We start from the raw sequence: 24,748 nt of genomic DNA, 5'->3' as shown, positions 1-24,748 counted from the left end.
GATGAATGAACGCAGAAGAACAAGAAAGTCAACTTTCAACAGAAAGAAAAAGGCGTGGTATAAACAACTGTACACAACAGATGCAGGCAAAGAAGATGAGCACAGAAAAATAGAGGGTGGAGTTGAGAATGGTAGTGCGACGACAATTTTTTGTAGAAGCGTGCTTTGAAAGAGAAGCATGACAAGGGAAGATGAGAGAGTGGATGTGGGAATGGCAATGCGGCGGTGAATGACCATAGAAACATGTGGCTTCGACGGTCAAAAAAGAGTGACAAAGGATGAAAGAAAGAGCTAGCGGAGGTGGAACTTCGACGGTCAAAGAAGAGTGACAAAGGATGAAAGAAAGAGCTAGCGGAAGTGGAACGACACATAACTTTCTCGCCCAATCTCTTGGTTAGATGTTTGCTGACTTAGTATAACACTAAGCAATGATCTGATTCTCTAACTCTTTTCTTTAAAAAAAGACACAAAACGATACCGTTTTAATTAAGTTGGGACAAAATTCAAACTCGTAAATAGATTCATAAATTTGAACGAGTTTGTTCGAATCTACTTGAATCCGATTGCATCTATCAAGAATCAAGATACAAGTTTGAGTCTGAGTCAATCCGATTTCATCAACAAATTTATTCATGAATTTGACAAAATATATATATATATATATATATATATATATATATATATATATATATATATATAGTCTAATAATATATTTTTAACTCACATTTTTAAATATTACTAATTAACTATTGACTAAAAATAAAAAAATTATGATCCTCTAACATTTCTCTAATAATATTTCAAAATTCACCTTGTTGAAGCTTTACATTTCGTTTTCTATTCAATCTATCTATTGATCTATTGATAATTTTATATCTGATATTATAGTAATTATTTCTAAGAAAACTAACAATATGCATTGATCGATAGTCAATTCGAGATTTCGCAAAAAATAAACAATGATGTTTTGAGTATATAAAAAATCAGTTATTATTTTATATATTAACAATAAAGAATAATATATATTTATATCTAAATATATAATAATTAATTATTTTATATATAAATAATATTTTTGATAAACAAATAACAATAATATATTATTTCATAGCATTATCACCGTTTAAATATCACTTTCAGTGCTTACTAATATAAACTTGTCAAACAGATAGGTCAAATCCAAGTAGTTACATTGATTCGTTGCTTTATAGAAATTGTTGTTTACAACTCTAGTATTCCACTAAAGAACAAAACTCACAACAACTTCATTAGCTGTTAAAAGAGTGGCATTCAATTATTTACATAGCGTCTCAATTTAAAGTTTAATTTGTCATTGTCAACCTAACCAAAATATTATATATAATATATATATATATATATATATATAATTAAAGCAATTAAACAAACTATATATAGAACCAGAGTTGTCGGCAAGTACTTTACCATAATTAATTAATTAAATTAATTAAGTGCTAATACCAACAAAAAATTAAATAATGATAGACCCTTCTAATTTATTCCTTAGCATGCATTATTCTCTAGTGCATTCACTGGATTGCTCTAATTATTCTTTTAAAAATTAAAATATTTACCGGAATATTTTTTTTACTTCGATTTGTGTTTTTAAAGATTTAAATTATACATTTAATTTAAATAAAGATTCAATTAAAATATGGTCTAACCGATAAACTAGTTTAGTTGGTTCCACGTGTTTGAGTTTTCATGGTGAGATTCTCTGACATCCGAAGTGATTGTTAACTTGTTTCAATCCATTTGATCTCTGTTGAGATCTTCCCCTTTGGGAACTTGTGAAACTTGGATCCTAGTTTTTTCTCTTTCTCTTGCTTTTACCCCACCGCCAATAACTAATATCTTTTTTCCTAATATGGAAATGATATTAATGGATTATTTTTAAAATTTTAAAGTTGATGTGTATATAAAATAAAATTATTAAATTTTATTTTATATTAAAAATAATTGATAATATGATATTGGTTTTATTTTAAGGAAATAGTTTTATTTTAGTAGATAATCAATTAAATATTATTATGTAAAATTTAAAATAAATTAAAACTAAATATTAGACTACAATATAAATACTAATATAATATTTTGTGAGATTCAAAATAAAATAAAATTAAAATTGCATATTAGAAATACCAACATAAATACATAAATGCAGATAAATCATGAATGTATCTTATCATGAATATAGATAAAGTTGGAAAGAATATATATATTCATTTTTAATTATAGAGATCAGACTATATAATGTGTTATATTATGAATAATGTATTTCAAAATTTAAAAATTATTCTACATAATATAAATGTTTATATATTTAGTACAAATGTATGAAATATAATCTCGGTGACTCATTTAGGTAGTGTTTGGTGGAGAGATAGAGACAGAAAGACTGAGATTGAGAAACAGAGACTAAAAAACAGAAATTGGAATAAATTTCAATATTCTGTTTGGTGCAAAATGGGAGACAAAAATTAAAACAAGAATAAAACTCTAATTTAATTTGTACAAAGGATAAAATTGGAATTAATTAATTGAAATGAGGATATTTTAGGTATAAAATGTTATTAAAGTTTCAGTCTCCAACTCTAAAAATTTTTTATCTCCTGTATTCCTACTTTTTGGAGGTACTAAAATATTGAAATATTAGGGACAAAGACTGAAATTTTAGTACCATTCTCTGAACCAACAAATAATATAATACTGAGTCTCAATCTCCCAATCTCTGTCTCAATACCTCAAAACAAACGCTACCTTATATATGATCTAATTGCTAAATTTAATATTTGAATTTTCAAATACTTTACTTCTTATCAATTAATAGATTTTGATAATAGACGAATTATGAATATACACATTACTATATATAAACATAAAGCATGTTTGGCTAACACAGAAAAAAAAATGTAAAACAGCATATAATAAGGGAAAATACTATCTTGAAGACTATGATTATAAGTAAGTATTTAATTATTTTTTAATTAAAATAATTTTATCAATTTAATTTCAAATATTTATATAAACAATTATTTTGAATTTATTTTTTAGAATTATGCTATTTAAAAATATTTTTTAATATATATCTAAACCTAATACATTATCTTAAAATTACTTTTTAACTAAAATATTTAAACAAAATTAATGATCATATAATCGATTATTTTTAAAAAATGAATTATAAAAATAAATTTAAAATTTTTCAACATTCTTAAACACATCCTTAATATGTCAATATTCTTATGAGAACCTTATTATTGAGACCAATATAACAAGTGTGACTAATTTAGTAATTCAGCTGAAATCCAGGGTTCATGTGGAAAAAAAAAAAAAACAGATAGAACATAAAGAGCTGGCACAGGAACAGCATAAGAATCCACACATCATTCTTTCTCTTCTTCTCAATTCTCATCATCTACTTTAATCTCTCTCTTTCAATCCTATAATAAAAAGCAAGTTTATCTCTGCAATTAAGTGTCTTTGCACATTCACAAATCCCCAAAACATGGAACACAAAAGAAGAGGAACCACTTCATCAAATGATGTTCTGTTCTCAACTCTTATCCTCATCATCATAGTACTTTGTTCTTCAGGATCTTTTGTTGTTGTTGATGCTTACAAGAATTACACAGTGGGAGATTCTTTAGGATGGTTTGATAGTACCATGAATTCTGAGATCAATTACCAGAAATGGGCTTCCAATAAAGTTTTCAGCTTGGGTGATTTCTTAAGTGAGTTTCATTTCTAACACATCATTCTGATTATTCTTCATCTTCACTTTTTCTTCAGTGTTCTTTTTGTTTTGGCTATTTAAATTTTAATTTTGGTTACTAAGTGATTATGTCATGTGGTTATTTTGAAATCTGTGGTTGATATATATATATATGAATTTATTTTTTATGTATTGACCGTGTAATCATATTATTATATCTATTTTTTAGATAATAATTTACACCATCAATATAAAAAATAATTATTTTTATTAATATGATGTTATGTAATTAAATATACATATAAAATTATTTAACACAGTCATTGCATTAAAATTATATATATATATATATATATATATATATATATAACATTTATGAAAGTAAGTTTTCTTATCATGCCATGAGCTTTCAAGTGTCAATTCCTTGAATCTTTATCTTCAATTTTCCGTTGATATGTTGTTTGTTTAGATGAAAAGTTTAACACTAATTATATAATATCTTGTCATGTTTACAAGAAATTTTAACAATATTGGAAAAAAAATTATTTATTTTTTCAATTTTATTTTTGTACTTTGGTTTTATCCTTTGTAAGGTTGATAAGATATGATGAAGAGCAGGAACAAAAATGTACTCTTCTCTAATATATTTTAATCCTGAAATATATAATATGTGGCAGAATATGTATATCTGAAAATGGCATTAATTTATATTTGCTTAAAGCCTTAAATCAAGTAATATTTCTTCCATTTAGCAAAAGGTGTAGAAAAACAGAAAATAATAAATGAAATTACTGTTAACATTTGAGAAAACAAAATCTCTTTTTCTTAACCATTATTCTTTTCTTTTGGTACACTTAATAAATATTCTCTTCCGATATTGAATACTGAATAGTGCTTCCTTCTTTTAAAAAATTTCTTTTTAACTTTTTTTTTTAAATATTATGAGAATATTTTGTGACGGTGGAAATAGTGAAGAAAGGCACTGACAAGTCATGTTCATGTATAACTTTAGACTTTAGAGCATTCAGTTGGGGGTTGAAGGTAGGTCAATGTTTGAAAATAGATCATTTATTCCAATATTATAGTTATTATTGTCTCAATAAATCTTTCATTTCAATAATCTTATTCATTTCTATAATCTATTAATCTTACACAATAATTAGTTGTTTGATATATATGAGTATTCATGATCTTACTATTTTTTTTATATCATCTCAAAGTAAGGGTACACTTTGAAGGTGAACTAGGTTGAACACTTAACTAGCTCTTTTTTTTTTTCTCTCCTTTTTTCACATAAGCCTTAATTTGATGCCTAACACTACAAGAGATTTTGTCATCCAATTAGATACCTTTCTTTTTAACTATTGAAGTACTTAGAGTGAAAAATATGATTATGTTATATATTCTATTAAGTTAAGAATTCATAGATAATTAAATGACAATATATATGTTTAGATAAAAAGATAGGTAGAAAATAAATAAAATATTTTTGTGGCAAATATATTTTTCTCAATGATTTTTGTCCACCTATATAGGACAACAAATATATATATATATATATATATATATATATATATATATATATATATATATTTTTAAATTTCTAACTATCTCAATATAATATCTTGTGATTTTGTTTTATGAGGTTGTTGCTAAATGAAGTCATATTATAATTAAATATTTTAATTTTTTTTTACACTTATGCATATAAATTACATAGTTGTTCATTATCAATTTTTCATAGAGGAAGGATAGAGAGTTAATGGAGTATCTGTACAATGTGTACAATGAGATTTAGAGACGTTCGATTCAATAAGATATCAGATGTTTTATTATTCTTGGTACTCAGATGGTTATTCTGGATAGTATGAGTGTATTGTGTTTGAGAAATTAGTAATATTTTATCCTGAATGTTCATTTTTTAACTCATATTGGGCCAAATAAATAGCTCATTGTACACATTGTACAAATACTCAATTGGCTCCCTAGCGGGATTTTTTTGATACCTCTAATCCATGTAGTTTCTCTTATGACATAAAAACAATTACTTTTTAACTAATTTGGGTGATTTTGTTGTTCAATTTTGATGCATGAAGTTTTCAACACAGACACCAATCACTCAGTTGTCCAAACATACAATGCAACAACATACAAACAATGTGACTATGATGATGCACAAGACAAAGACACAAACCAATGGCTTCAATCAAATCCATCAAACACAGAAACACATCCAATCTCAGTTTCAGTTCCTTTGAAGAAGGAAGGTGTCACCTACTTCTTCTCAAGTGACTATGATGGTGACCAATGTAGAAGTGGACAAAGGTTCCAAATCAATGTCACTCATGGTCAAGGTTTACCTAAGAGCCTTAAGGATCCTTCTGAGGATTCTGCTCCTTCTCCTTCCGGCACCGGTGGCGGTGGTGTTGCCGGCGACGATGATGCAGCACCGGATACTATTGTTCCGGCAAATTTTAATCACCCCAAGTATGAAAATAGTGATAGTAGTGGTGACGACGATGACAATGATAGCAAGGCAAAAGGAAAAGCTAGTTCTGATTCTGTGTCGATTTATGATCAAATTCATACGAAACTATTTGCGTCTCTTGCTTTGTTATTGGTCGTTTTCTTGTGGTGGTGAAAATTTACGTGTGCATTAGTTTTCATAAAATTGATAGTTGAAAATTGTTAAATAATTTGATATGTTTGACTAAATTATTATCTAACAATTTTCACCTATCAGCGTATACTCTTATCATCGGCTGATATGGTAAACCTCTCATTTTCGAGTTTTATTATAGTTACACACCATGGATTTGTACCTAATATACCTTGCAGTTGAGTCCTATAGAGAGAGTAAGAGATTTTTATATATATATTTGATAGATTTTACACTTTTACACCTATTTTTATGTATTTATATTTTAATTGATTGTGAAAGAGGATATATATATTATTTGTAGACTAGAAATAATTTAATTATTGCATCCTTTATTGTTGTTTGTGTTGCTAAGTTCTCCTATTTTCTTTAATGTTTTCAATTGATATTGGTAGCAACTCAGTTTAATTAGCAAAGCCAATTGACCCTGCCATGGTGATGAGTTAGTTTCAATTTTCGTTTCTCCTTCAATGAAGAAAATCAGAGACATCTGAAATCAGTGCGATGAGGGGCTTTGGACAAATATCTGATATAATTAATATTAATATAATAATAAATTTCAGCTTCTATAAATAGAAATTAGACTCTTAACTACTTGAGTTGGATGAGTAGCCAATTCACTCGTTCGTTTAAATAAGTGTCAAAAGTTTGAATTTCGCCTTATACATATAGCAATCAATTGATCAGTAATAAACTCTTAAAGTTTAGATTCACGATAGATTAATCCTTAACCTAATAACTTATTAGGTTGGGAGAGATAATGAGAAAAAAAAAAAAACTCTCAAACTTAGCCCTTGAACATCAATTACAAACAATTAATTTCTAACCATATAAACAACTTTGTAATAGGTTAAAAAAAAACATAATGTCTCCCTTATAGGCTTATAGTAGTTACAAATAAATTAGTAAGCAATCCAAATGGAAAAAAGTGCCATAAAATTAAAGATGCTTTCAAGAGATAATTAGTTTATAATATTGAGATTCTAATTTCAAAGATATCATGAAAAATATTATTATTATAATATTCACAATCAAATTGACATCGTCATAAATAATACAAAATAGATTACATAATTGATTTAATTTAGTGTAAAAAGCATATCAAAACTAAAGAATTGATACGATTTTTATTAACAAATAAATTTATATTGTTATTTTATTTTGATTAAACCTCTGAATTTTTAAAATCAATTGGATTATTCAAAATTGTGATATGAAAAAATTCTAAGAGTTAACTTTTTTTTCTTTGGTCATACAATTCACAGTTTCACACACATTCATACACATTTTAACACTATTTAAAGGTTTCATCTGGTGTTACTGAGATTCGAACCCCGGGTGTGGGTTTTTACCAGACAAGTCGCAATTTCCGTAAGGAAAGCCCAAGAGGTGACTTGGAGGAAGGGAAAGACTAAGAGACTTAAAAAGACCAAAAAGCCCAAACCACTCTTAACTCTTAATCCCGAATTTCGATCCCAAACTTGGTTTTACGAAGAAGCAAAGACATGGCGGAACCAGCAAAAGTATCGTCAATGGTGGCAGGGAAGTCCGACGCGGAGGTCGAGGAGCTTCTTGATCGGATGCTCACTCGTTTGGCTCTCTGCGACGATTCCAAGCTTGAACCCTTGCTCTCCAAGCTCCTCCCTCTCTGCATCTCCTCACTCTCCTCCAACTCCGCCGCTGTTCGCAATAAGGTTCGCCGATTCTCCTCTCTCTATCTCTCTCTAGCTTATTTTTTTTAATCAGCAATTTCGAGTGTTTTCGCTTTTGCAATTGAAGATGCTACTGCTGGAGTTTCGTTTCGCTTTCGATTTTGTGGAATTCTTGTGTTGAGTGTGCAAATGTCGTAGGATTTCACATTTGCGTTTGCGAGTGACTTAGGGGACTTAGAATTAGAATATAGGAGGGAAGATAGTTTTGCATTGTAGTGTTCTAGCTACTAGCTGGTTGAACTGATCGAGAGAGCGAGAGAGATTTTGCATTAGCTGCTGTGTGTGTGCTTGCTACTTATATGGTGTAATTTAGGTTTTGCATCAGCTGCTTGTGGAATTGATAGTGGAGTGAGCATAGCTGTTGTTGTTTGTGGATTGATCATCCTAAAAGATTTAGCTACTAGGTGGAGACTCAGGAGTCAGTAAGAGTCATGGAGGCTGGTGCGGATATTCTTGGTTACGTACCTGGTCTGCTGGTCATGAAGGCTCCACAGAGCAGCATTCGTTGAAAAAGCATTAAGGATTGCGTCGAGGGCTTGAATTTGTCTTATATCACTGACAATTGTTCTATTTTGTTGCTAACAGGTTCTTGAGATTTTGAGTCATGTGAACAAGAGAGTGAAACTTCAGCCTGATATTGGTTTGCCTTTATCCGAGTTGTGGGAGTTGTATTCAGAATCTGGTGCTACTCCAATAATAAGGAACTTTTGCATTGTCTATATTGAAATGGCTTTTCAGCGCGTCAGTGCAAAGGTCCATCATCCTGTATTGGATATTTTGAAATCTTAGTGCCTGTTTGTTTATTCTATTCTGTGAATGCAATGTGGATTTCCATATTGATAATTCTTCTTTTATTATTTGGCCAAAATTTAAAAGTGTATTGAATATTTTGGAGAAATCATTGATTTTTCATTTTTCCCATTTCAAAATATGCTTGGAAGTTTTCAATTATAAGGTTTTTTGAACTCAAAATAAGCTGATTCAAACACGAAGTTCTATTTCATTACCAGGTAGAGAAATTGACATATTCCCCCTGTGTCAGTCACCTGACTATAAAATATGACACATAGTAATTTCACAATAGATACATAAATATATCTATATATCAATATATGCTATGGAAGCTTGTCAAGGAACTTATGAAGACAATCTAACGCCCCATGCCTTTGGAATAGGAAAAAGAAGATTTGGCACCTATCCTCCTGGTGAACATCTCAAAACTTCCTCTTCAACACCAGGAAATTATCCTTAGAATCATTGTTAAGGTATCAACCTTCTTGAATCTTTTAATTGTGATATATTGTATATCTCTTTAATATATACTTCTGATTATTTATGGCTTTTGTAAGTGAACAAGTCTGAGATTGAGTCCAAAGCTTAGGCATTGACTTCTTTGCATGGGAATTCTGTGGATGTATTTCATTGATTTAGCTTTTTGGAGTCTTATCTTCCCTATTATGTGCTAGCAAGAGTCATGCTCATTCCATGCATCTTTTGGGTATGCTGCTCCTTCTAATCAATTGCTGCTTGCATTTAGGTAATTGGTGAATGCCACTCAAGCCAAATTGGTGATGAAGTTGCTGCAAAGTATAAAAAAGTGAACAATTCTCAAGATAGAGACCTGTTTATTGAGTTTTGTCTTCATACAATGTTGTACCAGCGAGTTTCTCAAAGGTCTGGAAATGGGTCTATGCTAAAAGGTGGTTATCATATATGAATTCTGTTTTAGTCTGACTGATTTTTAAGTCAAATAGTGGTTTTTCTTTATTGCAGTGGTGGGTACCCTGGACTTTCATTTGGTCAAGCTAATCGTGTTACAGGGAAACAACAGTTACAAAAAGATGAAATTTTATTGAGAAAGGTAATTATGTAATGGTTTCAGAATTGTCTTACCATTGAAGGGTCAAATAGTGCATGCTGCTTCTCATTGCAGAAGAAATTCCTTTTGATTAAAGAATTCCTCACCTAAATATGCTATGCAATTATTTTGTTTGATCTTTATAAATTTTTCACATGCAAACTGTCAGTATTTCCATGTTCTAAATAAATACAAGAATGTTCTATTGTGCTTTTACTCAGACAGCTACATGCTATCTTACTGTTGTTATTTTCCTGGTGCAGTTGGGTATTTTGAACATCATTCAAGCTATGGATCTTCCCCCTGAGCTTGCTTATCCTCTATATGTTGTTGCTTCTGTAGATTGGTATGTTTAAGTTTTCATGTTACTCAAATCATGTTTGCACTTCCTTCCTAACTACTTGTATTAATTTTTATCTTTTTGGTGTATGATTTGTGGATCATCAAATGTGTTCTTTGGTCATTAACTCAAGTGAAGAGCCTGTTGTTAAGAGAGGCGAGGAACTATTAAAGAAGAAGGCCAGTGGTGCTAATTTAGATGATTTAAATCTGATCAACAGACTATTTTTGCTATTCAATGGTATGGTTTGTAAACTTTAGTCTATACATAAGAATATTTATTTCTGTCAAAATATAGAATTGAAATATTTTAATTTATTTTTTCTTCTGTTTGTTCTTGATTGTATGTATATATGTAAAAGATAGCCATATTATAAAAACTTAGTAAACCTCTTTGTATGCATTATTATATTGCAGCAAATTTATCTCTCTTTTAGTTTTCCCTTCAGTATTGGTGTATGATTGAGACTGATTGCAGGTACTTCTGGAGCTGAAAATGTTGACTCAGAATCAAGAGTCAGTCCAGCAAGTCCTGCTTTGAAGGCAAAATTAATGTCTATATTCTGCCGGTCTATTGCAGCAGCAAACAGTTTCCCATCAGCATTGCAGTGCATTTTTTGTTGCATCTATGGTAGTATAATACTTCTTTTTGATAATATATTTTCTTTGATTTAAACAGTAAAATTAAATTATTCCTTCTAAACATGGATCTTGTTAACAAATCCCTTGGATCTCTCTAATAATCAAATATGGTATGGCCCCAAGTAAATCATGGACTGCAGACTAAAGGGGGAGAATGGATTACTTGTCCTCATCACCATACAGAAATTGTAATCTATTGGAATTTTAGTGAGCCATGGTCTGAATGCCATATGGAAAGCAAGTGGATATCTTTTCATCCTGTGGGGATTGAAGTTTCGTCTATATTTTTTAATAAATAAAATAGTCCTGTTGTTCTAAATAAAATTCTGCATTCATTATCCGTATATGAACTCTTAAACACAATATTCTGTGGATTAAATGATTTTGTTACAGCAATTTTTTTTTTCATGTTATATTTATTCTACCTTTGGCTTTTCTTCTCTTAATCTTTATCTTTGATCTTATATATACTCTTGAATTTTATAGGGAATGACACCACATCACGGTTAAAGCAATTGGGAATGGAATTTACTGTATGGGTATTTAAGCATGTGAGTGTGATATTACTTGGCTTTTGATAGTAATCTTAAATTTTAATTTCTAACAAAAATCAATTCTATCCTAGAAACTCAAATGCTGATTTAAAAGGAGCTTATAAGTTTTTATATGACTGTTATATTAGCTCTTTTTTTGGGTTGGTAGTCTTACTTGACCAGTAGCTGATGTGACAGAAATCTAGATATTTATTAAATTATTAGCTCCAGTAGTTATGTACTGCTGTTCTGTGTTTCAAATATTTCATATAAAATGTTGGCTCTGAATTTTGGCGAGATCAAAAGTCTTCTGCCAGGTTAGTTCCTTGTTTTCCTTTTGTAGTAGTAGTGTTGTTGTTGTTGGTTTATTATTGTTATTGTTATTGTTATTGTTATTATTATTATGATTATTATTATTATTATATAACAGAAAATCTCCTTCCCTTTCCCTTTCCTTTTCCTTTTCCGTTCCTTCTTCACAAATGACAACAATTCAAGAACATTGCTTCTATGTGATGAGTTACCTTGACAATGCAATGGGAATGTTTCACATCTTCCTTTGTCCCTTATATCCTTTCTTCCGCAATTACATATTTTTCTATTATTTTTATTGCATTGCATTTATTGAAGTTGTTCAAGTTCTTGTTCTCTGATCATCTTAATATCTGTAAGTGCAGGCGAAAATTGATCAGCTTAAGTTAATGGGTCCAGTTATTTTGAGTGGAATCATGAAGTCCCTTGACAATTATTCAAGTTCAGAAGCAGGTTTGCTTTAAGACACTGAAGCTTTTGATGCAATTGTTTCAATAGAGTTAGCTTGATTCATATTAAGTTTTGAGTATTGATTCAGATGCCAGTGCACGGGAGGTCAAAACTTATGCTTTTCAGGCAATTGGGCTGCTTGCTCAGCGTATGCCTAACCTTTTCAGGTTCCTGTCCCTCTATTTTTTATGATCATAAATTTCTTTTGGGGTTAGAATTTGTTGCCTTTTTGTTGACATCATTTTGCAGATTGTTTAGATTGCAAAATTTTGCAGCTCTTGAAATAAAATAATCTACCATTTTTATCTTTAATATGATAATATACTTATTAGCATAGAGCTTGTTTTATGTACTGGATATTGACAATTGTGTTACCTAATTGCGTTTGTATAATATACTATACTTTAAATAAATCGTTCTTTTTTTACAGAAGAGAATTTCATTCCTTGAAGTTAGATACTGTATGAATTGTGTTATGTAGTTACTAATAGAGCTGTTCCCTGTCCTCCCAGGGAAAAGATTGACATGGCTGCTCACCTTTTTCATGCACTGAAAGCTGAATCCCAATCTCTTCGTCATGTTGTTCAAGAAGCAACAATATCTCTTGCTGCAGCATACAAGGTATGTTGCCTTTTCTGCCTGTTGTTTGAATATGTTTTTTATTCATGGGCTTTGTTGTGTTATACATGCTATGAAGTCTTAAGTTTTACTCTACTTTGAAACTAAGTTTGTCAAGTCTAGTCAATTAGTCATGCATTTGATATTTCATCATTTCAACTCAATTGACATGATGATAATGTGCTGCAAACTGCTCCTTGCTTGCTCTTACTAGATTTCCTTCTCAGAGCATTTTGTTGGATTCAATGAACTTTTATAGTTGGTTCCTGGCTTACCTACCTCCATGCTCACCATACTGCTTCTGTTGCAGAAAAATAACATATAATTTAAACCCTCTCATAGTCATTACATATAGTAAGACCAATTTAAATTCAAGCCTTATCTCATTCTAATTGGTTAAGGAAGTAATTATCCCTAAAGTTTAAGTTCTTAGTTGTTGGTTTAAGAAATAATAATTGTGGGAGCCTATTTGCAATTTACAAACTTCTTATCATCCCCTTATGATCATAGTTTTGAGACACTGCCCTGAATATACTTTTTTTTTTTATTCCCTGTATTATCTTTTGTATCAGGGAGCCCCAATTGCTGTGATTCGCGATTTGGAGACCTTACTGCTTAACAATTATCAAATGGTAAGACACTTGCTGTTCTTTCCTCTTCCTAGGGCACTTTATGCAGATATATTATCTTATTCAAACAAGCTTATGGTGTTTATTATTGTTTCTTTCTTCCTTTCTTTCTTTCTTTCTTTCTTTCTTTCTTTTGACAATAATGTTGAGAACCAATAATAAATTTATTTTCTTTGCTCTAGTTCCCAAAACAAAGATGTGTTTTCTGACAAACATGTTGTACAGGATAGTATTAGACGCCTAGCATGTATTTGGTGTAAAGCTGATTATTTTTTAAAGAACTTTTCCTCTTAGACATGTTGAGAATTGGAAAGCTTTGCTTTATAAATAAACCTCTTTTGCTTTGCTTTTGTATAGGTGAATGCTTATCCCCAATCTTGTTGTATCCTTCTCATCTTAATGAAAGTCTTCTTCTATCCAAAATAAAATGTCCTTTTTATCAAAATTAAAATTCTAAGGATATAGATGATGCTAATTGTAACATGATTTGCGGTGATTTCAGGAGGAAAGTGAAGTAAGATTTTGTGTTGTAAGATGGGCAACATCTTTGTTTGATTTTGAACATTGCCCGAGTCGTTATATTTGTATGCTAGGAGCATCAGATACCAAATTAGACATCAGGTATTACAAATTATTTTTGCAATTTGCCAGACATTCCTGTAATTATTCAAAGCACATGCCCTTTCTAAGGGGTTTCCCTCGCAAATATGCTGATGGATTCAACTTTGGTTCAGAGATGCTTTTCATTATTTTTAGTTGTTTTGTGTTCATATAACTTTTCTCCCAAATATTTTCAATTTTCTACACTGTCTTATTACATTTAAATAATGACCGAGTCTTATTATTTGATTCCTTAATTGAAAAGGGTCTAGACAAGTGCTAGCATATTTTTTAATGAGGCATAACTAGATAATGAACTATTTATACTGTCTTTATTCATTCTGACTCGATATTTTCCTTGTTCAAATTCTAGTCTAGCATCATAGTTTCTAAAATGCATGTACCACCACCATAATATGCAAATTGAAATGGTATACCTTTCATGTAAGAGAAAATGACATATAGATGTGTTATGTTTTACCTAAGAAATGACACTAGGCCTCATACTTATTTATTATTATCGTCAGTAACTATGCTTCCTGAAATGTACTTATCGATGTAAAGTAGCTACTTTTATTCCACTGTTATTTTTAACTCAAGTCAATGGAATATGGATAACATGTCCATACTGAGCCGTAATAAAACTTATATAGCTCCATACAGATTCAGTGGTTGATTGAGTTTGATGTTTCCATAACTGGAGTCTTTTGAATTCATTATACCAGTCATGTGTTGCTCCCTTGACTTGGATTTACTTTTTATTTATGGTTTGAAATAGAGAAATGTCACTTGAAGGTCTTCATCTTCATAAAAGCGAAAGTCCAGTTTCTGGTCTTAAGTACCCTAAACTTCAAATGATGCTGGATTATATTCTTCAACAACAGCCAAAGTTGTTGAAGTCCACTGAAATTGGAGACCAAAACCTTATTTTCCCTTCAAATACATACGTGGCAATGATAAAATTTTTGTTGAAGTGCTTTGAATCTGAGTTAGAGCAGAGGAAGTCCTCAGACCGATCGTCTGAGTTTCTGTCATCAGTAAAGACATTCTGTTTGCTCCTGGAACATTCTATGTCATTTGAAGGCTCTGTTGATTTGCATGTCAATGCTTCGAAGGCATTGCTTATAATTGGATCACATATGCCCGAGGTCAGTTCTTTGAGTTTCTTGATTGCTTTCTTCCTTGCATTCCTGGTAACATAGTTATCTTTTTATAGGTGTTAGCATCACATTATGCTCCAAAAGTTTCATGGCTTAAGCAACTTCTAAGTCATGTGGATTGGGACACTCGTGAATTTGTTGCACGTTTACTTGGAATTGTGTCTTCTGGTCTTCCTGTTGCCACATCATCTGCTATTGTTTCTGAATTGACTTCCTTATTTAGTCAAACACATAAATCAAGGTTTGCATTTCTAAAGTTGTTGAGCCTTTTTTTAATCCATTTTTATATGTTAATGTTGAATTGATTTATTCATAGGTTCGAGACTCAGCATGGTGCGCTTTGTGCAATTGGATACATATCTGCGGATATTTTGTGTAGAACACCATCTGTAAGTTTAAATTTGTAGTAATTGGGTTAGAACATGTACATGCAAAGCTTAAATTGGGACCAATAAGATGTCATATTTTTGGGCCTTGACACTCGTTAACATAGAATAGAAGTTTCATAATATGACATTTGAATCATGTGTGATTGTGATCTTGACCTCATTTAACATATCTTTTGAGGTAATGCCTTTTCTACATGTACATTTGTCTTTATACATAAGCTTTTGCAGATGCCAGAATTATTGCTCCAGAATACACTTCGATGTCTAGTTGATGTGGTTAAATCTGAAACTTCTGCACTTGCTGCTGTTGCAATGCAAGCGCTAGGTCATATTGGACTGCGCATTTCAATACCTCCACTTGATGATTCTAATTCAGGTAAAGTAAATTGATTTATGCTGGCTGATTGGTTTCTTTTGACCAACAATTGAGCTATTTGGGAAGCCATTATAGGTTGTATCTGATTAATAATTAAAATGCAGATGGAATTCTGACAATTTTACATGATAAATTGAGCAAGATTATTTCGGGTGATGACACAAAAGCAATACAGAAGATTGCTATATCCATTGGACATATATGTGTAAAGGAAACATCATCTACACAGCTGGATGTTGCCCTAAATTTAATCTTTGGTCTTTCTCGATCTAAGGTGATTCAGATTCTCTCCTCCTTTTCTTGTATGATTTGCTGTTTCTTAGGCTAACTTTTGTGGGGATTATTATCTATTTTGCTTTTCTGCTCTTTGTTTTAAGCCTAAGTGTGCAGTTTTCCCCTCTTCTGTTCTAAGTTGCTGCGCCTGAAATATTATGTGTGTATAATTTTCAGGTTGAGGATGTTCTGTTTGCTGCCGGGGAGGCCCTTTCTTTTTTGTGGGGTGGTGTTCCTCTCACTGCTGACATAATCCTTAAAACAAACTATACTTCACTATCCATGGCTTCAAATTTTTTAATGGGAGATTTGAACTCTTCTGTGTCAAATCAGGATCCTAATCGACAAAGTGAATATAATAAAGATTATCATGCTAGTGTAAGAGATGCAATCACCAAAAAACTCTTCGATGCTCTTTTGTATAGTAGCAGAAAAGAAGAGCGATGTGCTGGAACTGTCTGGCTAGTTTCACTCATAAAGTACTGTGGACATCATCCTACCATTCAGAGAATGCTCCCAGAAATTCAGGTTTTGTATTATGAAATGAAATATTTTAGTTTCTCCTATCTTTTAAGTAATCTATCGAACCTCCTTTATGGTACTGTGTTGTTTTTCAAGGTCATCTGCACTGAGTTTGTAAATTTGATTTCATTTTGGAAGAAACAACAATTCATGTCGTGGTGGTTCATATGTATAGTTATTGATAGAAATCATGATAGAACCATATCATATCAAGTTGTCTTATATTTTGATTAAATTTTTATACATATAAAAGAAAGTATAAAGAAACCAGGGTGATTGATGGGATGGAGCTTTGCTTTTTGCGAAACCTATGATTTTATTTGACGATTATCATGTGAATGCAGGAGGCCTTTTCTCACCTTCTCGGTGAACAAAATGAACTCACACAGGAGTTGGCTTCTCAAGGCATGAGCATTGTCTATGACCTGGGTGATGAATCTATGAAAAATAGTTTGGTGAATGCACTTGTGACTACATTGACGGGTTCAGGAAAACGAAAAAGAGCCATCAAAGTAAGTTAATGGTCTTGTGTTACTATTTACCATTTCAATTGTTACTTTCTTGACCCTGGCAGGATATGGCACAAGGTTGTCCTTTTGTTGCTCTCATCTTTAAGTTTCCCTTTTGAACTTGAAAATTAAATTCTGAAGTTTTGTTGTGCAGCTTGTTGAAGATACAGAAGTATTTCAAGAGGGAGCTCTCGGTGAAAGTGCAAGTGGAGGAAAACTGAACACTTACAAAGAGTTGTGTAACTTAGCAAATGAGATGGGACAACCGGATTTAATTTACAAATTCATGGACTTAGCTAATTATCAAGCTTCTTTGAATTCAAAGAGGGGTGCTGCTTTTGGATTCTCCAAAATAGCTAAACAAGCAGGGGATGCACTTAAGCCACATTTACGTTCTCTAATTCCAAGACTTGTACGGTACCAGTATGATCCTGATAAAAATGTGCAGGTACGTACCATCATTGATGGAAAATCGTTGAAGCAAGGAGGGGAAGCTGCCCAACTTTTTCCTTAACTTAGTGATGTTATATTCGAAACAAATTAGGAGCACATACACTGTACGATAATACTAACATCACAGCTCCAGTTCATTATTCAATAGTCCATAACATTACTAAAAATAATATAGTTAAAATATATTTAATCTTACTATATTAGTGTGTTGAAATTAAGTTTTTGACAATTACTCCTTGGTATTCAAAACTCGGAAGCGTTCATCAGTATTCAATACGCTTCCTCTTTCATATCAGAAGACTTTTTTCCCCTTGGGTTCTAAGACTTGGTATCATCAAGTTTGTCAAGATTATAAACCTGCATTGAATCCGTAAAAAATATCATTTTTACCTGAATTCCATCTAGGTAACATGCTATAATCAAAACTCAAAATAAAATATATATGTTTCACTCTGAAGTTTTTAGTTTAGTTCTGCCACTGTACTTTTTCTGTGACCTGCAACCTTCCAAACAATTCATTTTTCCCCAAGAAACCTTTCCTGTTTATCGTTTCTCATATTCATCATTAAATTTTATTGACCTCTTATTGTTATTTTTCTGTCTAGGATGCAATGGTACATATATGGAAGTCACTAGTGGCTGACTCAAAGAAAACCATTGATGAAAACTTAGATCTCATCATTGACGACTTACTAGTACAATGTGGATCCAGGCTTTGGCGGTCACGTGAGGCATCGTGTCTTGCGCTTGCGGACATTATTCAAGGACGAAAGTTTTATGAGGTCATTAAGATTACTTTCGTTTCTCGAGTTCAAATAACACACTCGAAGTTCTCAATGAACTATAATATTATAAAAAAAATATGCTTAAAATTATGTCCTTCTTTCCATATTTATATCATTATATATATTGATAAAATTTAAGGGGGGAAATATAATGTTAAAGAAGAGGTGAAAAGTGAGAAACTGTCACCATATTAGCAATTATAACCTGACCAGTTCTTAATCTTTTCATTTATCTTTTTCCATCCACAGGTTGAAAAGCATTTAAAAGGATTATGGACTGTTGCATTTCGTGCAATGGATGATATAAAGGAAACTGTTAGAATTTCTGGTGAAAGATTATGTCGTGCCATAACCACACTGACAACAAGGCTTTGCGATGTCTCTCTAACTGATACATCAGATGCACGCAAAGCAATGAATATAGTTTTACCCTTTTTGCTTACAGAAGGTATCCTAAGTAAGGTTGACAGTGTTCGGAAGGCTTCAATTGGAGTTGTTATGAAGCTTACAAAGGTTAGGAATTTATCCAATAGTATTGACTCATTATATTCAATTAATAAGTGATCTATTTTTTAAGAAGCTATACTATGTTGTTGTAAAAATTTCTTTATATTGAAATAGACATGACTCATTATGGTTTCTTTTCAGCATGCTGGAACTGCAATCCGTCCACATATGGCTGATCTGGTTTGCTGCATGCTCGAAAGTTTATCAAGCCTAGAAGACCAAGGGCTCAATTATGTTGAGGTTTGTTTGAGTGATACATTCATTTTTTGCATAATTTACTCACTAAGGCTTGTTCATTCATATGTTTTATCTCTTATAGCTTCACGCAGCAAATGTCGGAATACAGTCGGATAAGCTTGAAAATTTGAGAATTTCCATTGCCAAAGGCTCTCTTATGTGGGAGACTTTGGACTTGTGCATAAGAGTTATTGATGCAGAATCACTGGACACATTGATACCTCGACTTGCTCATTTAGTGCGTTCTGGGGTGGGTCTCAATACCAGGTATGCTTTTGAGAAGCTTCTGTCAATTCAGATAGGGATTAGTAGACAGGGTTTGGGGGTTTAGTAGAAAGGAGTGTGCAAGTGGTGTAGATGCATCATGTTTTCCATAATGTATATTTCTCGAATAAATAAAAAACAATTTCGGTGATAAATATGATGATCATCATGATACTTTGGTTCTCAAGCATTGTTGTTTTGATATTTAGATTGTCCTTATTCTATGCTTTTTTTTTAATTCTTATTGTGGAGGTTTCCACCCGAAACTTGCATATCTTTGTACTAGTAAATATTTGTTTGTTGTTGAAGTAGGAGAAACAAAAATACATCAATTCCAATTATACTATGTTTTGGAAGGAGCTGTTTCATTATATTTCTTAAAACTTGATATCACCCTTGTTCTCATCGTTCTTTTAGGAAACACTGCCTTAACACCCTGTTGTCATTTTCATGGCAGGGTTGGTGTTGCTAATTTTATTACCTTATTGCTTGAAAGTGTTGGGGTTGACATCAAGCCCTATGCAAATATGCTAGTCAGATTGTTGTTTCCAGTTGTTAAGGAGGAAAAAAGTATTACTGCAAAGCGTGCTTTTGCAAGTGCCTGTGCCAAAGTACTAAAGTATGTACCAGTGTTGCAAGCACAAAAACTTATTGAAGATACTGTAGCGTTGCATGCTGGTGACAAGAATTCACAAATTGCATGTGCATATCTCTTAAAGAGCTATTCGAGTGTGGCGGCAGATGTGGTTGGTGGATATCATGCAGTGATTATTCCTGTTGTTTTCCTTTCAAGGTTAGTAACAGCTGAATATTCTTCCTCTCTGATTTGATTTATTATATTGATATTTTATAAAAGCCTCATAACATATCAAATCTCAAATCATTGTTTTAGGCTAAAGTTCTTGCTCTTGACTTGCACCAATTATCCTCTATCATTTAGAATAGTTTGCTTTTACTTCCTGGTGAACACTTGGTGTAGGTTTTTTCATTTGCCTTGAAGCAGTTCTCGACTTCATCATGGTGCTTATGACTTCTTATCTGATATATCGTATATCTTTTTCTTTGTGCATTTTGATTTCTCATATACCAATATAAAGGGTGTGTAATATGTTTCACTTTATACTTATCACTTGGCAGTTTGAGAAATATCTTTCCTGTTTTAATAAAAAGAATTTTAAGAATATAGCTGAAATGTGTCCAACTCTAGGTCACTTTAGATTGTAAGGTGGACACATCACACTCCAACATATGTCGTGCTGCAGTTATAATTATTTAGATAAATGACGAAACTGGCCTCTGTAGTTCATACTATGATTTTAATGCCATTTGAGGACCAACTGTTGCAAAAAAGCTGTATCTTTTACGTGGAGCGGTGTATTGGTTTTATATGCACTGGTGAGATTATGTAATGAGTATACCTGGGTGTAAATTGTTACAGACATCTGAATTTTAAATCTAGATAAGGTAGGCTGTCTGTTTTACTAAATATGCTCACAGTCCACCTAACACAATCTCATGGTGGTAATAAAAGTACTGCATGAATACTAAAAAATATTAATTCTCATGCAGATTTGAGGATGATAAAAGTATTTCCAATATATTTGAAGAATTATGGGAAGAATATACCAGTGGGGAACGAGTCACCCTTAACTTGTACTTAGGTGAAATTGTTTCCCTTATTTGTGAAGGCATGTCATCATCATCATGGGCAAGTAAAAGAAAAGTAAGTGGTTTTCTTCTGCCCTTGCTGTTGTATTGATTTAAACTTTATTTCAGCTGAGTTATTTTCGTTTAGAGATTCACAAATTTTCTGTTGTACCTGCAGTCTGCCCAGGCTATATGTAGGCTCAGTGAAGTTTTGGGTGATTCACTTTCTTCCCATCATGAAGTTCTGCTTCAGTCTCTGATGAAGGAAATTCCTGGTCGCCTATGGGAGGTTGGAAGTTGGATGTTGAATTAGTGTGCTTTTATTAACAATGATGCCACTTGAAGTTTTTATACGTGACAATTTATTATCAAATATCAGTCTTAGACAATATTTTTCAAGTTTCATATGGATATTTTACTTATTATGCTCGACAGGGAAAAGAGGTGCTATTACTAGCATTAGGTGCTCTATCTACATCCTGCCATAAGGCGATATCCGCCGAAGGTTCTGCGCCTTCCATTGCAATTTTAAGTGTGGTGTCTTCTGCATGCAGCAAAAAGGCAAAAAAATATCGTGAAGCAGCATTTTCCGCTCTTGAGCAGGTTTGTGCCTAGTATTGAGTTCATTAAAAACAGCAGAGGATAACTATTTCAATAATTTAGTGTTTTTCCTATAAAACAGTAGAAATAACTAGTATCGAATCTTGATTACTTTTGGTATACTTTATCAGGTTATAAAAGCGTTTGGCAATCCAGATTTCTTTAATATGGTATTTCCCTTGCTGTTTGATATGACCAAGTCAGCGCCCGCGAAATCTGGGCAGCAACCTTTGGCTGGTGATACCGCAAAAACAGGTGATGACAAGTTCTAGATCTTCATTTATATGTTGCCATTCTTTTTACTCATTAGATAGTTTATGACCAATGGAGGGTACTCCAATAATTAGTAGCAAAAGGAAGAAAAACTATAGGTAGAACTTTTAAGAAAGATTTGAGATTTCAATGGTCTGTTTATATATTTGGTTTATGATTGGATACTACATGGCAATGGCATTTGATTTATGATGTTGATGCCACAGACTCTACAAACTTCTTTACCGATATATCTTCTTCTTTGCAGATTCGGACGGTGTTGAAGAAATTTTTGTTCCACATACCAAACTTGTGGAGTGTCTAACCTCTTGCATCCATGTGGCCAATATAAATGATATTCTTGAAAATCAAGAGAACTTAATGCTCTTGTACGCAGCATTTCTATCACCTGAACATAAATGGACAGGTATATTTTTATGCTTTCGTTTTTTTCATTTCCCAAATTCTGCTATTCTTTTTAAAAAGAAAGAAAATGTAAGAATGTTACCTTTCTGCAGTAAAAACTACCGCGTTTTTATCCATCAAAGAACTTTGCTCAAGGCTCCACAATGTCATCAAGGACTCCTCGGGAAGTCACGACATTACCAGGGTAGCTTCCCTGGTTCAGGAGGTAAATCCCGGTTCATTTGAAGTTGTTCTTGTATTGAATTCTGATTCTTAGATTCATCCTAAAATCAACTTCATTCTTCCTGCAGATATTTCATTCTACATCACCAAAGATATTACATTGCATAAGCACAGTAAAAATTGCACAGGTATGCTGCTATCTTTGCATGCATGAACAGTATTCACGAGTTAGATTCCCCATAGAGAAAAGGAAGAAAAAAAGAGAGAAGGGGGGGGGGGGGGGGAGGGGGGGGTTAACTAAATCTTGTGTTTAGAAGGAGTCAATATAATACCTACTTGTAGTTTGGTCTCTGTTTGTTCTCAGGTTTAATCAGTTTTGGAATTTAGTTCTAGTTTCATATTTAGCTCTATTTGTAGATGCTGGCTAAGCTATTTTGTTGTACCAATCCCTGTTAATGATTAAAAAAAATAATCGTGTTTGGATGTGACTCTTAAATTAAGGGAGGGTGTTGCATTTCATGAAACATAGGTTTTTCAGAGAAAAACTATAAATTGCTACCTTTCCTGAGATGAAGATTAGCAAATTAAAAAATGTAATGAATAAAAAGGATACTATTGCGCCTTGTTATACATAGTTTGTTTCATCTTTTGCGTTTCTTGTGCCCAAAATCAGGTTCATGTTTCTGCTTCAGAATGCCTTCTTGAAGTCCTCAAACTCTCCATGGAAGTGCCTACAGTGAGTGCCATCGATGAAGGATTCAAGGATGAGCTCCTTCACCAGTATGAGATAGAGAAGAACGAAGAGGCAAAGTCATTATTAAGAAAGTGTCTCAACATTCTTCAAGACTGGAAACACTAGACTTTACAGGATGAAATATCTAACATTGACGATAGAATTCTGTACCTTATGCAACTGCAGTGACATTCTTTACAATGTAGACAACAAATTTCTTCTTAGTTAATGTTGCAAATTTGCAATACATGAAATATTCAAACTCAGTGCATGTAAATTAAGACAGAAAAAATATTTACTTAAAACTATATTGAATATCGTAGAGTAAACAGCACCCTCTAATCATTTGAAATTTCTCTTAACACGCCAATCATTGTTCTAATGTTATCGCAGCTTAACTTTTTTTTTTTTTTTTTTTTTGCAGAGAAGGTTCGTGCTCGTTGGTCAAATGTTTAAGAAAATCAATGGCCTCATTTTATAGAGGCTTAAGAAAATTATGGCGTGTACCTATCATATATTCATAACCAATAATATAATATAATCAAAATTCATGTGACTAAATTAATAGATTTGTTGTAAAATAAAAGATATATAAAATAAAGATGTATAAATAAAAGACTCTAGTATTAAAATAATTAGCTCAATAATAATTTATATATATATAATAATATTATATGTTGTAATGTATATATATATACAAAGATAGAAAGGAGTATAAAAAGTAAATAGAGATAGAATTGTATAAGTATATATATAAAGATAGAAAGGAATATAAAAAGTAAAGAGAGATAGAATAGCATTTGCTTTTGTTTTATTATTGTTTTTCACTTGTGTATAATACTCAGAGGCTTAAGCCTATTTATATATGTACATGAGTAGCTTTTTAAGATCATATTAAATAATAGTCATCCTTGAGAAACTACACCTTATGGAAAATGGGCATCCACGTAAGGTGTGATAGTATCCTTATCACAACACTCCCCATTGGATGACCATTTAGGATTATTGCCTCGTTAAAAACCTTACTAAAGAAAAACTATGTGGGAAAAAACCTTAGTGAAGGAAAAAGAGTACAATATCCTTTAGTGATGATGACTGCCTCATTAAAAATCTTGTCAAGAAAAATCCAATGGGAAAAAATTAAAAATCTTGTCAAGAAAAATCCAATGGGAAAAAACCTGACCAAGGAAAAAAGAGTACAGTCTCCCCCTCTTGCCAACATCATTTAATGTCTTGAAAACGGCGCATTCCAATCTCATATACCAATTTTTCAAAGGAAGATTTTGGGAGTGACTTTGTAAATAAATCTGCCAGATTGTCACTTGAGCGGATCTGTTGGACATCAATTGTCCCTTGATTTTGAAGATC

At 32.0% G+C, this 24,748-nt stretch overlaps 2 protein-coding genes across 3 annotated transcripts; both read left to right on the top strand.

The window, feature by feature from the left end:
* Positions 1-3,272: 3,272 nt before the first annotated feature.
* Positions 3,273-6,746, top strand: LOC112702128 (early nodulin-like protein 18). Its single transcript, XM_025753046.3, has 2 exons — positions 3,273-3,752; positions 5,830-6,746. Exons 1-2 carry the CDS (start codon positions 3,527-3,529, stop codon positions 6,372-6,374), a joined length of 771 nt encoding a protein of 256 aa, XP_025608831.1. The 5' UTR covers positions 3,273-3,526; the 3' UTR covers positions 6,375-6,746.
* A 1,090-nt stretch (positions 6,747-7,836) lies between these two features.
* On the top strand, positions 7,837-23,709 carry LOC112702127 (uncharacterized). Of its 2 annotated transcripts, none has more exons than XM_025753045.3 (35): positions 7,837-8,086; positions 8,690-8,857; positions 9,280-9,369; positions 9,642-9,778; positions 9,878-9,965; positions 10,226-10,308; positions 10,436-10,542; positions 10,780-10,932; positions 11,430-11,494; positions 12,154-12,241; positions 12,327-12,405; positions 12,751-12,859; positions 13,429-13,488; positions 13,988-14,106; positions 14,864-15,233; positions 15,302-15,486; positions 15,562-15,634; positions 15,863-16,010; positions 16,115-16,284; positions 16,461-16,811; positions 17,150-17,317; positions 17,469-17,762; positions 18,373-18,549; positions 18,802-19,065; positions 19,201-19,299; positions 19,379-19,563; positions 20,018-20,353; positions 21,130-21,283; positions 21,386-21,496; positions 21,643-21,810; positions 21,939-22,062; positions 22,328-22,486; positions 22,578-22,690; positions 22,776-22,835; positions 23,321-23,709. In XM_025753045.3, the coding sequence occupies exons 1-35, from the start codon at positions 7,898-7,900 to the stop codon at positions 23,504-23,506; spliced, it is 5,430 nt and encodes a 1,809-aa protein (XP_025608830.1). In that variant the 5' UTR covers positions 7,837-7,897; the 3' UTR covers positions 23,507-23,709. The 2 variants fall into 2 exon arrangements, with proteins under 2 accessions (XP_025608830.1, XP_072055108.1); XM_072199007.1 differs by having other exon boundaries at positions 7,879-8,086; positions 8,418-8,857.
* The last annotated feature ends 1,039 nt before the right edge of the window (positions 23,710-24,748 follow it).

Source organism: Arachis hypogaea, chromosome 7 (assembly GCF_003086295.3).
Source record: "Arachis hypogaea cultivar Tifrunner chromosome 7, arahy.Tifrunner.gnm2.J5K5, whole genome shotgun sequence".
Taxonomy (NCBI): domain Eukaryota; kingdom Viridiplantae; phylum Streptophyta; class Magnoliopsida; order Fabales; family Fabaceae; genus Arachis; species Arachis hypogaea.
This window is presented reverse-complemented; position numbering and strand designations above follow the sequence as displayed.

Coding starts and splice junctions, on each gene's coding strand:
- LOC112702128 (XM_025753046.3), top strand. CDS start 3,527: ATGGAACACAAAAGAAGAGGAACCACTTCATCAAATGATGTTCTGTTC. Junction 3,753..5,829: donor CAGCTTGGGTGATTTCTTAA/GTGAGTTTCATT, acceptor TGATGCATGAAG/TTTTCAACACAGACACCAAT.
- LOC112702127 (XM_025753045.3), top strand. CDS start 7,898: ATGGCGGAACCAGCAAAAGTATCGTCAATGGTGGCAGGGAAGTCCGAC. Junction 8,087..8,689: donor CCGCCGCTGTTCGCAATAAG/GTTCGCCGATTC, acceptor TGTTGCTAACAG/GTTCTTGAGATTTTGAGTCA. Junction 14,107..14,863: donor GATACCAAATTAGACATCAG/GTATTACAAATT, acceptor GGTTTGAAATAG/AGAAATGTCACTTGAAGGTC.